Source organism: Astatotilapia calliptera, chromosome 18 (assembly GCF_964374335.1).
Source record: "Astatotilapia calliptera chromosome 18, fAstCal68.1, whole genome shotgun sequence".
NCBI lineage: Eukaryota > Metazoa > Chordata > Actinopteri > Cichliformes > Cichlidae > Astatotilapia > Astatotilapia calliptera.
The window spans coordinates 10,083,384-10,097,963 of NC_137439.1; the positions used below are offsets into that span (position 1 = coordinate 10,083,384).

Genomic DNA, 14,580 nt, shown 5'->3' on the forward strand with positions numbered 1-14,580 from the left:
AACTGAGGTGAAACGCCATTGTAATGGAGAATGTCACTTTAAGAAGGATGGACTTGACCTCCTGACTATGAATAATGAAGATGATAAGGTGCTGACTCTATGAATCCACAATCTCAACAGGGTTGTCCGATAAGAACAGATGGCTTATCCACAAAATCCACTGCCACTCAGGTATCTGCCGTTCACTCATTTATTTAACAAGAATCCGAGGTACACATCCATAATGTGAGTGAGGGGATTTAACAGGCTGTAAAATGCTATATGCATTGTGTTGAAGTGATGGTGTGGTTTCTGTTGGAAAGAACATAAAAGTCTTCCATGATTATGTGAACAGAGTGAATTAAATGTGTAATACAACAATACAAACAATACTGGGTAGTGGAACGTTCAACCAAAATAAGGGAGTATCAACAAATGCTAATTTTACTATTTGCATAAACCCTAACTAGGCACTTTACACTATAGCCAACATGAGAAATTAGTGACGGTCCCTTAATGACCGCATGGCAGAGGCTTCTTGGGCAGTAACATTCAGTAAACAAAGTGTGCGCCAAGGATTTAAACAAGGGAGGATAATGGCTGCAGCAAAGAACAAACAGGATAAACACAGAAACTTACAGTCTCATGGACGCACACTGCTAACAGCACAAGGAACGAAAATCCACACGGTGAGTAAAACTCTACTGACTCTCCCCACCTGCAGCTCCGACCGAACTCTGCGTCGAAGTGTGTGCGTAATGATGAGGTAGAATTGTGTCTTCTGATTGGTGAAGAGGATGGGTTGCCTCACCGCTCACAGCTGTATGCTGATATATTTACTCGGCAGATGTGGCTCTGTTCGTCGGTTCAGCTGATGGGCTGGCCTTTTGTACAGCCGCCCCCAACTTTGCGGGGCAAAGGTGCACTTCACTCAGGAAGGTCAGGCAGTAGACTCCGGTGGAAGAGCTGTGAGTCTGATGAGTCGAGCCACTGGTCGGGTGTATGTCTTGTCTCCAACCTGTATCTGAACTTTCCGAACCCTGCCATCTGCTCCAGGGATGACTTGGATGACCTTACCAACTGGCCATATGGCACGAGGGAGCTGCTGGTCCACAATGAGAACGATAGTGCCAACAGTCAACTCATCTCTTTCCTGCTGCCATTTATGCCGCATCTGGAGTGAAGGTAGATAATTCCGGATGTAGTGGATCCAGAATTGATCTGCCAAGGCTTGACACTGCCTCCACCTACAACGACTCAGGAGTTCTGCTTCTGGGTAGACGACCTGTGGCATACTGGAATCAGGCCGCCCCATCAACAACATGTTGGGAGTGATTGGATCAGCATCTGCTATGTCTGAGGAGACATAACCTAGCGGCTTAGAGTTGATGATGCTCTCTACCTTGCTGAGTATCGTCCTAAAGACTTCCTCAGTGACATGCTGCAAGCCGAGAATGGTATGCAGCGCAGACTTGATGGAACGAGTCTCCCGTTCCCAGGAACCACCGAAATGTGGAGCCTATGGAGGGTTGAAACAAAAATGAATCTGCTGGCTGGCCAACTGTGACTTCAGAGCTGGGCCGAGGGCGTTGAAAGTCTCCTGGAGTTCAGAGCTACCACCTTTGAAGTTGGTACCTTGATCCGACAGTAGTTCGAAGGGCTTCCCACGTCTCGCGATGAAACGACGCAGTCCCATCAGGAATGAGTCAGTGTCCATGCTGGCAAGCAGATCAAAGTAGACTGCATGGGTGGTTAGGCATTTGAAGATGATCCCCCACCGTTTCTCGGTACGCCGCCCCATCTTGACAAGGTATGGACCAAAGCAGTCCACCCCAGTTGAATAGAAGGCTGGGCGATGAAGTCTTAAACTGGATGAGGGAAGGTCAACCATCTTGGGAATGACCGGCTGACTGCGCCACCTCCTGCATTCAGGACAGTTGTACTGGTGCTTCCGGATGGTCTCTTGTCCTCGAAGTATCCAGAACCTGCGCCGGAGCTCAGCAAAGACCCTCTCGGAGCCTGGGTGAACAAGCCTGCGATCACAATCCTGGATGATGTGCTTTGTAATAAAATGCTGAGGGTCAAGAACGACAGGATGCAAGATGTCTTGACTGAGGGTTTCACATCTGCGAAGCCCCCCCCCCCACGGATCAGTTGAACCTCTGGGTCATACTAAGGAGCTAAGGCAAGTAGGCGACTGCTGGCAGCTACCGGTTTGTGAGATGACAGCCGAACAAAATCTTCAGGAAAACTGTCTTCCTGTACCTTCTGGAGGAATGCTAGTTCTGCTTGCCAGTAATTCTCTGCTGTGGGTGTTGAGTTGGCAGCTGTCCCGTGGACAGCTCGAACGTAATCTTCAGGCAAGTCCTGGAAGCCACCGAAAGAAGCAACATCAGAAGCTATCCTTCCGCAGCTCTGATGAATCATCAAGGGAAATGTGGTTCGGGAGCTCTGGGCAGTATGATGCCATCTGCCAGAGAAAAGGTGGGCCCCGGCGCGACTGATGATGAGCGGTGAGCTGCGAGAGCAGTAATCCCCGAGTGATGTCGTCGGCAGGATATCTCCACAGGCCCCCTTCAGTTAGGTCTTGAATATCTGGAGCCTGGGATTGGGACTGGAGCCAGTTCAGGACTGTAGTGGAGTCTGTCCAATAGACAATGCTTGAGATACAAAGGGTGAGTTCCCTCTTGAGAACGGCAGCAAGCTGGGCTCCCACATGAGCAGCACAGAGCTCCAACCTCAGAATGGACTGTTGACGGACGGGAGCAAATCGAGATCAGCGCGGCTAGGAAGGCTACCTGGAGAAGATGTGGATGCTCTGCTTGCAAAGGGATAGGTCTGTCTCTGGCTGCACATAACAACGTGGCAGGGAGACATCAGGGAGCTGAATCAATTCACTTTCCCATGCATGCCACAGCTTCAGCAGGTCGATTGGCAGATTCGGATCATCCCAGTCTCTCCTTTTCCGCCAGAGATGCTGCATCAGGATTTTGGCCCGAGTGGTGTAAGGAATGAGGAGGCCAAGCGGATCATACTGCTTGGCCAGAACCCAATAGATGTTGCGCATTGTGGGCTCCACCAACTGCTCGGTGTGCCAAATCTGATATCTGAGCTCATCAGACTGACAGTGCCATTGCAGGCCCAGAGTCCGCTTTGGTACATCAGTCCCATTGGGGGAAAACCACAGTTCACTGCTCTGTGAGTCTGATCCAGGTGGCATATGACTGATGAGTTCTGGGTAGTTAGAAGCCCACTGTCGTAATTCGAAGCCACTGGTGAGCAGCAACTGCTGGATTTTGTTGACCAGTTGCTGGGCTTCAGGAAATGATACGAAGCTCTGGAGGAGATTGTCAACGTAGAAACATTTCTCTACTGTGTAACGGGTATCTTCGCTGGGGCTGCTGTGATCCAGAACGTGCTGCTGCAGAGCATTGGTGGCACAGCAGGGATGTCGCCCTGAAAGGCAACACCTGCCATTCGTAGACATCTGGTTGCCTCGTGCAATCCATCTCTCCAGAGGAAACGGAGGAAAGGCTTGTCCTGAGTCAAGAGGTGGACCTGGTGAAACATCCCCTTGATGTCACTGCTCACCGCAATGGGATACTCCCGGAAGCGAAGTAACACACCCAGGAGCATCCAGCCCAGGGTAGGACCAGCTAGGAGATGCTGATTCAGGCTGGTACCATTGTGCACAAAAGAACAGTTGAATACAATGCGATCCTTGCCAATATGATGAACCATGTGGTGTGGTATGTACCAGGTGTTGCCATCTATATCCATGTCCGCGATGGTCAGTTTACTCACATAGCCTGCATCCACCAGCTTCTGAATTTCCTGGTTATAGGTGGCTGCTCGTACAGGCTTCTTCAGGAGGCGCTTCTCCGTGGCTCGCATGTGACCCAGGACAGAGTCCTTAGTGGAATGAAGCAGGACTGGTTCCTCTTTCCACAGCAACGGGGCGGCATATCGGCATATCTTCTCCTCTAGCATCTTGACAGCCATGGTATCTTGTTTTGAACGTGTGGCCACTTTCTCATTCTGGTATGGGAGAACATCCATCTGCCAGAGCTTGGCTACATTACTGAGAAGTTCAGCACTGGGAGTCAGGGTGCTTGTGAGTAGACACTGAGGAGTGGAGGCTTGATGTAGAAGAACCTTGGCTGGACCCTGCAGAGTCCAACCCAGCTGTGTCTTGAGTGCAGCTGGTCCTCCCCATGGACCCAGATGTACAGGCTCTATTGGAGTCAGGAGATGTGGGTAGTCAGAGCCAATCAGCAATAATGGTTGAGCTTGGTGGAACGAATGAAGTGGAAGACCTCACAGGTGGTGGTAGGACCTTTGCAGTGCTGGATGTGAGTGGATGATTGGGATGATTGAGGGTCCTCTTCTGGACAGAGATCTCCGATGTTATTCCCGGGATCTGCTGGAGCCACTCGCCTAGCTTGGGAGTCACCGCACCTAGTGCTCCAATTACCACGGGGACCACCGTTACCTTCACCCTCCATATCCTCTCAAGCTCTTCTCTGAGCCCTTGGTATTTCATGTCTGCGGTAGGCTTGCTTAGCATAGGGGGTCTAGCCTTCGGACCCTTACTGGATGCAGACGCCCCAGGCAGGAATCGAACTTGCGATCCTCTGTTCCAAAGGCGTGTAGTCTAACCACTACGCTATCCAACTGCTATCATACGTATATATATATATATATATATATATATATATACACATACATACATACATACATATATATATATATACACACACACACACACATATATATATATATACATATATGTGTGTGTGTGTATATATATATATATATATATATATATATATATATATATATATATATATATATATATATATATATATATATATATATATATATGATGCATGTACCCATCACCTCTCTTCTCAGAGATTCCTTTCAGCTTTGTGCTAACCCCAGGGTGTGAATCAGTGACAACTGTCACAACGACTGTAAATTTTTGACCACTGGAGGCTGCAATTCTGTTATGAGAACGAGTCTGGAGCTTTCATGAGACATAAACTACAAGAGAAATAAAAGATGGCGCGCTCACCAGCTGATTTGACGAGATGTAAATGGACTGTGATGGGTTTGACCACAGTGAACTCATTATTTGTAGTTTTGCGTTTTCACCATTTCATTTGTTTTAGCCATTCATGAAAATACAAAGGCATCATTGTTTCACTCAGAAATTATTATGTAGGAGGACTGACTCTCTTTGGGCACAGACTGCTGGCCTCACATAGTTATAGCTTGTATTTCATCTGGAGCCATAAAAAGTTGCATCAGACTCTAGAATACCACTAATCATTTTCTTTTTCTTACAATTTTCTCTGCCTGACAGAGGAAACTCCAACAAATAGGAGGAATCTGTTCTGCTTCTCTCATCGCCCAATTCACCTCTCATCATGGCAATAGTCCTCCACTTCAACCCTCTGCTGTGGACACGGCTGGCAGCCCTGGCTTTCTCCTGTGTGGCATTCTCTGTGGCTGTGCATGGTGCCAGGACCATCCCCATCATCGGAGACTGGTGCATCTTCTGCTGGGCCTTCAGCTTTGCCGGTACTCTGCTCGTGATTCTGGTGGAGCTCTTCGGTCTGCAGACGAAAGTCCCTGTTTCCTGGAAGAACTTCCCTATCACCTTTGCCTGCTACGCTGCCCTACTCTGTTTGTCCGCCTCTATCATCTTCCCACTCTACTTCCTCAAACATTCCACAGGCCCCAGTACGATCCGCGACTACCGTATTGTGGCAGCCTTCTTCTCTTGCTTGGCTACCATTGCTTACATAAGTGAGGTGAGCATCAGCAAGGCACGTCCAGGTGAGGTGGCCGGCTACATGGCCACAGGACCTGGACTATTGAAAGTCTGTGAGACCTTCGTGGCCTGCATCATATTTGTCTTTGTGACTGATCCCGTGTTGTACGACCGTCATGATGCACCAAAGTACTGCATGGCTGTCTACTGCATCTGCTTCATCCTGTCAGCAGCCATCATCCTGCTCTGTATAGGCGAGTGTACCGGGTGCTTGCCTTTCCCATTCCCCCGGTTCCTGTCAGCCTACGCCATGCTGGCCGTGGTCCTCTACCTGTCAGCAACCATCATCTGGCCTATCTTCAACTTTGACCCCAGACATGGTGGGAATAGAGATAGGCCATACAGCTGCAGCACAGAATCGGGGTTGTGTTCATGGGATAAGCGCATGGCAGTGGCTCTACTCACTGCTATCAACTTCATTCTCTACCTGGCAGACCTGATCTACTCCACCCGTCTAGTATTTGTCAATGCTTAAAAAACAGGAAGTCAGGCTAGCAGTATGCTCCAAATAAAATTGAATTTGCCCACTTTGACAAAGGCTTTGGAACTGCTGTCACTGTTACTGCTGCAAGCATACTCAGTTTAGCACTCTGGTCACTTTAATGGAATCACTAGAGGACAAGTCGTGATAGGAGGCTAAAGAGCAAACTTTAGCATGATAGCACAGCTGAGACAAATCCTGTATGACTCAATTTGTTGTTTGAAATTTACCCTGAAAATGATATGATTTGACTTTTGCTAGAACCAGACAGAAGGAGAAAAGCATGCCCTATGGCCCAAGGTAACTGTGCAGTAGTAAATATGGAAATGCATTTTAAAAAACTCAAAAGAGAGTGTGCTCAAGCCATGAACAAAGCTTTTCATAGGCAAAGATTGACATATTCGGCTGGTCAAAACACAGATCTTGCGCTCTTTTTGGCCTGAAACTTTAAAAATTAGCCCTGAAACCTTGCCGAATTTAATTTTGTGTGAAGTATACTGCATGACTGAATTTCTTAGAGAGGAAGAGAGAGAGAGAGAGAGAGAGAGAGAGAGAGAGAGAGAAGGGAGGAGTTGGAAGCAAGTTAGTGGTTGTGTCTACACATACAACAATATGACTTTCTGTTTATGTGTTGGGGCATGTAAATGGCAAATATTTGCTTCCAGTCACCCAAATAGACTCTTATCTTTTATATAGAGACCTGAATGTGATTGCTGGAATCTGCTGATATTACTCAAAAATCAATTCCCATTTTAATACAGAAAATACAGTTTTCATGTATGCAGGGATGCTTTGGATAGTAGTAATCTGTCAACAGATTTTCCAAAGGAAGATTCAAAAAAATGCTGTGTGCATGTAGAAAAGACAGAGTGGAATAAAAACAACGATAATGTTGAGTTTTTGGGTTCTAGCAATTAGTCTTTTTTTAAGTTCATGATATCAACACTTCAATGATTTAAAGAAGTTATGAATTGGTTTACATGATGTTAAAGATGATTGGTAGCCTAGGTTTTGCTCTTGTTATGGAATGTGTGTGTCTGCGAACTACAATCTATTGTAAGAACATATCTGAAAAAAACAAGGAAAGCATATAGTCAAAGTGCACGCATTAATGTTTTCATTGTGGGTTTATATTTCTGGTGTCTCCAAATATCAAAGAACCTACTAATGCTATGTCAGTTTGTGTGGTACTGCTCATAGAAATCTATTAAAAAAGGTTTCACTCCGTCTACATGCTCTTAGGATTGTAGTCTTTACATTTTTTATACTCTGCTGTTTCAAGTGTGGAAACCGCATCGGTGTTGAAGGAAAATGTATTCCAGTGTTTCAATAAAACCACATGATTAACAGATGTTTGTGTGTTACTTTCATGTTTTTATGCTTTGGTTTATTTAAAGCTCCTGTATGGTCCAATTTGAACATTTTATTTAACTCTAAACTTTTTTTTAGCCACCCTGTTGGTGTAGCTTTGTCATGTCACAATGTGAGTCAATCCCCTTGTAAGTCAAGACTGAAATATGTCAAAGTTTATTAGAAGCTGCAGAATCTGGTATAGATATTTAATATTAACTCATTCACTGCCATTGACGTCTATAGACGTCAATGGCAGTCAACGTAAGTTGAACTGAAGCCCACCAGCAGTAAAAGTAGACCTGCAAGGAGGTGCAGGGTTTGCGCACGTAAGGGATTGCGCAGTGAGACAAAAATGTGGTGCAAGTCTTGTTGTGTTTCACTGCCAGCCATTTTCAAATGGCTGGCAGTGAATGAGTTAAGTGTGTGACACACACACATAGGAAAATAATTGGTAATATGAGTCAATAAATATACACATTTACCTGTCACAATGGAAACATCCAGGGTTTAATACAAGCTTGTATGACATAAACTACCAGAGAAATAAAAGCTGGTGTGTTTACCAGCTGATTTGACCAGATGCAAATGGGTTGTGATGTGTTTGATCACAGTGATGTCATATTTGCAGTTTTGTGTTTTCACCATTTCATTTGTTTTAGCCATTCATGAAAATACAAAGGCATCATTGTTTCACTCAGAAATTATTATGTAGGAGGACTGACTCTCTTTGGGCACAGACTGCTGGCCTCACATAGTTATAGCTTGTATTTCATCTGGAGCCATAAAAAGTTGCATCAGACTCTAGAATACCACTAATCATTTTCTTTTTCTTACAATTTTCTCTGCCTGACAGAGGAAACTCCAACAAATAGGAGGAATCTGTTCTGCTTCTCTCATCGCCCAATTCACCTCTCATCATGGCAATAGTCCTCCACTTCAACCCTCTGCTGTGGACACGGCTGGCAGCCCTGGCTTTCTCCTGTGTGGCATTCTCTGTGGCTGTGCATGGTGCCAGGATCATCCCCGGCACCGGAGACTGGTGCATCTTCTGCTGGGCCTTCAGCTTTGCCGGCACTCTGCTCATGATTCTGGTGGAGCTCTTCGGTCTGCAGACGAAAGTCCCTGTTTCCTGGAAGAACTTCCCTATCACCTTTGCCTGCTACGCTGCCCTACTCTGTTTGTCCGCCTCTATCATCTTCCCACTCTACTTCCTCAAAGGTTCTATGGGCCCCAGTACAATCCGCGATTACAGCATCATAGTAGCCGTCTTCTCTTGCTTGGCTACCATTGCTTACATAAGCGAGGTGAGCATCAGCAAGGCGCGTCCAGGTGAGGTGGCCGGCTACATGGCCACAGGACCTGGACTATTGAAAGTCTGTGAGACCTTCGTGGCCTGCATCATATTTGTCTTTGTGACTGATCCCGTGTTGTACGACCATCACCATGCACTGAAGTACTGCATGGCTGTCTATTGCATCTGCTTCATCCTGTCAGCAGCCATCATCCTGCTCTGTATAGGCGAGTGTACCGGGTGCTTGCCTTTCCCATTCCCCCGGTTCCTGTCAGCCTACGCCATGCTGGCTGTGGTTCTCTACCTGTTAGCAACCATCATCTGGCCTATCTTCAACTTTGACCCCAGGCACGGTGGGAATAAAAATAGGCCATACAACTGCAACACACAATTGGGGTTGTGTTCATGGGATAAGGGCATGACAGTGGCTGTACTCACCGGTGTCAACTTCATCCTCTACCTGGCAGACCTGATCTACTCCACCCGTCTGATATTTGTCAACGCATGAGAAACAAGAAGTAAGGGTAGCAGTATGCTCCAAATAAAACTGAATTTGCCCAGTTTGCCCAAGGCTGTGGAACTGCTTTCAGTTATACTGCTGCAAGCAATTTGACTTTTGATAGAGGCAGACAGTAGGAGTTTTTAATGGCAGATCAGTTCCCATTTTAATACATTTTTTCATGTATACAGGAATGCTTATTATTTGGATTGTAATAAGCTATCAACAGATTTTCCAAAAGAAGACTCAAAAAATGCTGTGTGCATGGAAATAAGACAGAGGAACAAAAACAAAGATAGCATTGAGTTTTTGTTAGATATTTTTTGCACTATGGATACCCAAGAATAATTTTGGCATGCAGAGTGGAGCAGCCAGGGAATAGTACATGACCTGCTCTACCTCCTCAGCTACAGCCACCCTGATGTGATGCTGTCGTGTCAGTATGGACCAAAATTGAGGAATGTTTTCAACACATTGTTGATGTTATCTTTATATGTATTTAAGTAAATTATGGCAGTTCTTAAGGACAAAGGGCATTCAACCTGGGACTAGCAAGGTATGCCTAATAAAGCTTCCAGTGAGTGTATGCTTGCAGTTTAGGATTCCTCAGGATTGACTGTTAAAACTGATTTTCATTCATCAAATTCATGATTGTCCACTGAAATAGATGCAAAGCACCACGTTTTCCTAATCACTCTTCTGAAACCTGATTTTCTGTTAAACTCTGATCTCTAATTGTGCTGAATGTTCACAAAGTATATAAATGAATTAACTAAGTAAACTAACTGTCAATCAGCATCAGCTCAAAACACCACCTCTGTTCTCAGAGAGACTCCAGCTTTGTGCGGACCCCAGGATGTGAATCAGTGACAACTGTGATTCACACCAACTGTAAATGTTTGACCACTGGAGGCTACAAGGGGGGCAGAGTGGAAACTATGAATATTTAAGTTGCCTGTAAATCTATCGTCAGGAAACAAGACAGCGGTGACGCCCAATCGAGACACAATGACTTGTACATTATTTTTCTAAAGGAAATGTTGGATCATCTGGTCTGGGAATGTGGTGCTGTAGCTGCTGGCAAGATCAGAGTTAATAGGGCTTTACCATAAATCATGAACATGATGACTCAGCTTCAACCAGCCTAGACAGTTTTTAAAGTTTGGTTTACAGCATATATATGAGAAAAGTGGTCGGTAGATAAATAATATGAAGCTAAATTAACAGCTTTGTGTGATTAACCATGTTTATCATCCCGAGCAATATATCGTCATTAATGTGGACAGAACACAGAAGACTTTTTATGTTATCTTTATACCAGAAATGTCCCCTTTGGGATTTCAATTATACTGAAATTCGTGATCATCAAAATGTTGTTCTGCATTTTCTCTGTCATGTCACTTCGATGTTTTACCTGCACAGAATTTAACAAAAAAGACTCTTTACTAGGTCATCTGCTAATAGAGGAAAAGGACTCTGAGCTCATGCAAAAAAAGAAAGGTCAAGATGTTTACCAGTCTAGTCACGACTTGACTGGAGGCCAATCCTGGTCCAACTTCCTGCATGATGTAGTAACTTAAAGCCAGTATTGCTAAACGCTGATCAGTGTCTGGATTTTAAATGAAGGAGAAAAGAATAACTGTACTATTCTGCATTAAAAACACCTTTGCTGCAATGGTTTAGGGATTTTTAAAGTCTTAAAAATCTGTTTTGAATCAACAGATAAAAACAAATCAGACCCATCTTACTACTTTGATTTAACAAACGTTTCATTTCTGCACATTTTCATTTTAATAAAAGAAATATTGTGCAATCTGCAATAATTAAACATTACACATCTTAACTCTATTGTGTTTGTGTGTGTGTGATTTTTTACTCCATCTCGTATAAGTTTCATTTATAGGGACAAAAGTCCTGTGCAGATCAGCTTCCTTACCCTACGTTACTAAATTAATTCTTGGCCATCCCACTCTGACTCACAGGAAGAACAAAGAGTAAGTCAGCAGCACTACAATAGCTTGATACAATCTCAACTGAAAGAGGCCATAGAAAGAACTCTGTCTCTTACGCAGCATCATGTTTCCACTGGAAGAGCAGACGTGTTGTTCCAAACACTGCCAAGAGTTAAATGTGGAACAACAAGCACTTGAATGACAGCACAATACCTAACTGAGAACATGTGGCTAATTAACAGAGACGCACAGATGTGCTGAGAGCCTGAAATGTGCAGCAGTGCTGACATGCATACATTCTCATCTTCCTGAAACTGCTTGTACACAGCCTTCTGCTTGGCCCGAACCTGATTTCTTCCTGATTTTTAATGGCTAATAGCTGGTCAAGCTGTGTGTGTGTGTAACAAATTAAGTAATTTAAAGAAGTAAGTTTCCCAATATGCTCATTTGCTTTCAACATGTTTGTGTCCTCTGACTTTACACTGACCCTCTGCCGTGTTGAATTTAGCTTCTTGCTGCACAGTCTCATATCATCTTTTTATTTTAAAGGGGAACTTCAACACTTTACCACACATAAAAATCAGTGTGTTATAGAGCCTGTAAAGCACCAAGTCGTGTTTTTTATCAAAGGTTATGTGACGTCAGTCAAGAAACAGTCAAACACGAGACCCCCTCATAAAACCACAATTTGATCTCTTTTTACTTCCATTGGGGGATCAACAAAAAGTGAAGATGGTGATCAAAAAGCTTTAGAAATATTCTCTTCTCACTTTGTTACTTTTTTTTATGCCAAACAAAGAGACTGATGTCTTCAGTCTCTTATTTATAGGTCAGCCTAGCAAGTACCCACCCGTGTTCTTCTCAAGAGCATTTAACAGATTATAGCACAAGGTCCAAAGTAATTGGAGACATTTAGATGTATACTTACATTATAAACCTTATAAACCTTATAAGGTTTATAATGTAAGTATAAACCTTATAAGTTTATAGGAGATTAGTTAACATATTGTGTGTTTCAAACACCCCTGCTGATGAAACCTCTTTATAAGGGACAGCCAATGAGAAGGAAATTCGGGTAAAGGGAGAGGAAAAGGAGCTAACATTTGTTGTTATCAGAAGGTTTATGAACTGCAAGTGAACAGTGGAGAGGGGCTCCACCAAGGCCCAGCATAAGATAAACAAAGAATATTTAAACAGTGACTCATTCAGAGCTACTCCAGTGGAATCTAAGTGTAAAAATATGAAGCTGAAAATGAGCATAATTGGTCCTCTTTAACTCTATCTATTGTAATGTATTTTACATTGAAAACAGAGCATTCCTTTAATAGTACATTTTGCAGCTTAGCTGAATAGGTAGATCTTTTTTGGATGCTTGCTCCTTTACTTTTCTGCCATAATAAAGCTTGGGTAAGATAAGGCTGTCTCAGATGCAAAATGCTTTTTCTTCAGTGGTCTAATGTGATTTGTCTTCACTGTATGTTGCAATCCAGTGCAGACGCCGATCTAAAAGGCTATCATTAGCATCAGCATTAGTAAAATAGCAAATTAGTGTGCTAAACACATGTTTTCGTATCAGTAATGGCAGTATTTAATCTGAGATTGCATAGTTGTTACTTGTGCCTGTCCACAGTAACGAAATCATAGCGATACACTACTTTTGACTAATATTTTAAAAAATGCAAAGGACTATAGAACAAAACTTTCCACTTTAATCGGTTACCTTCATGTTTTGTTTTCTGCTAACTTTTATGGTTGACAGTGTATCAGAGTCTGAATCTGACTTTTGTGATACTTTAGTAAGAGTTCAGCCTCAGTCACGATTATAGTTACTCACAAATATTAGCTAAGCTTGTAAACATTAAACCGATTAATCATCAGCTGTCTCGGTGTGAGCACACTGCCAGGAACTTGTTATAGATTAACAAGAACTAGCATGATTATAAATATAGTCAGTGGAGCATTATTGGCATTAAAACCAGAGCCTGTAGGCTGCTTTGTCACATTAACAGCAGGCAGCAGGCGGATTGCTATATTTGTTTCTCACATACTTGAGGATCCTAAAATTGGATTGCAGCTGCGTTTACTGATGAACTCGGCTAGGGGTTTCTACAAAGACAAAAGCTATGTGAACCTGCATGTGTCGGTCAGGCTGGCCAGAGCTCAGTCTCTTATGTTTGAGATTATACCTCCCCCTGGTGAATATCTGTGTGATTTCATGTGACAAGATTAATCTGTAGAACAACAAAACAAGAGTCACTGTAATGAATATTATCTGTGGTGACCAGGGAGATCGGGTGAAAGTTAAAAACCCTTTACTGTAGTAAAGCTGAGCCAGGTATACAGTAAACAGGTGAAAAAAACCCAGGAGAAACAAGCAAAGAAAAAAAACAGAGACAAAATTGGGTCAGAGACAAAAAGGAAGTCTAACACGAGGCGAGGATTACCGGAAAACAGTGCATGCACAATAATGAGGACAATGTGGCAGATGACAGGGGAAGACAACAGGACACGGGTGGAGCATATACATTTCTCAGTTTTCACTTCTTTCATTCCTTTCCTCAAACCCTCTCCTCACATCTTGGTCCCTCCCATCATAGATGCAAGCAACAGAACAAAATGACACAGCCTTCCTTTCCGGAAGTCGTTTTAAAGCCATATCAATTACATTTGGAACAGCTGTATTGTCTGTTTTTTATGATCTCAGATGTGACAGTGTTTAGACAACCTTTATATTTTGTCCTACTTTTAATTAACTTCACACAATGTGACAAAAAAGGACATATATGACTTCACAGGTTAAAAACCCTTCCTCATAGAGTCTCAAATTAAAGCTCCTCCACTTCTCTCCCTTCCTGATGCACTTTAGAAATGGAAACATCCTTCAAGATGCCATACTGTGATAAAGTCCACTGTCATAGTCAATGGGAAGAAAGAGATAAGGATACAAATAACAGATAAATGAGAAAAAAACCACACAGAAGGGCAAGAAGGGAAGGGTGAGTAAACAGATTGTGCCATATACAAACAATTCACTAGTGCACAGAAAAGTGAAACATGTTTTTTCTGCCTTCACAAAAACATTTAAGCACTATTTTCTGGCCTACTAAAACACTTAATGAAAACCTACATGGATTCAATTTTACAAGGTCGTTGAGCAGCTTGAAGTCAGGGCGACCTTGTTTATCC

The 14,580-nt window shown here is 43.4% G+C and overlaps 2 protein-coding genes across 2 annotated transcripts; both read left to right on the forward strand.

Moving 5' to 3' along the window:
- The first annotated feature begins 517 nt into the window (after positions 1 to 517).
- LOC113011325 (myeloid-associated differentiation marker homolog) lies at positions 518 to 7,651 on the forward strand. Its single transcript, XM_026150808.2, has 2 exons — positions 518 to 668; positions 5,348 to 7,651. The coding sequence occupies exon 2, from the start codon at positions 5,412 to 5,414 to the stop codon at positions 6,291 to 6,293; it is 882 nt and encodes a 293-aa protein (XP_026006593.2). The 5' UTR covers positions 518 to 668; positions 5,348 to 5,411; the 3' UTR covers positions 6,294 to 7,651.
- A 484-nt stretch (positions 7,652 to 8,135) lies between these two features.
- LOC113011202 (myeloid-associated differentiation marker homolog) lies at positions 8,136 to 11,279 on the forward strand. Its single transcript, XM_026150636.2, has one exon. It carries the CDS (start codon positions 8,570 to 8,572, stop codon positions 9,449 to 9,451), a length of 882 nt encoding a protein of 293 aa, XP_026006421.1. The 5' UTR covers positions 8,136 to 8,569; the 3' UTR covers positions 9,452 to 11,279.
- The last annotated feature ends 3,301 nt before the right edge of the window (positions 11,280 to 14,580 follow it).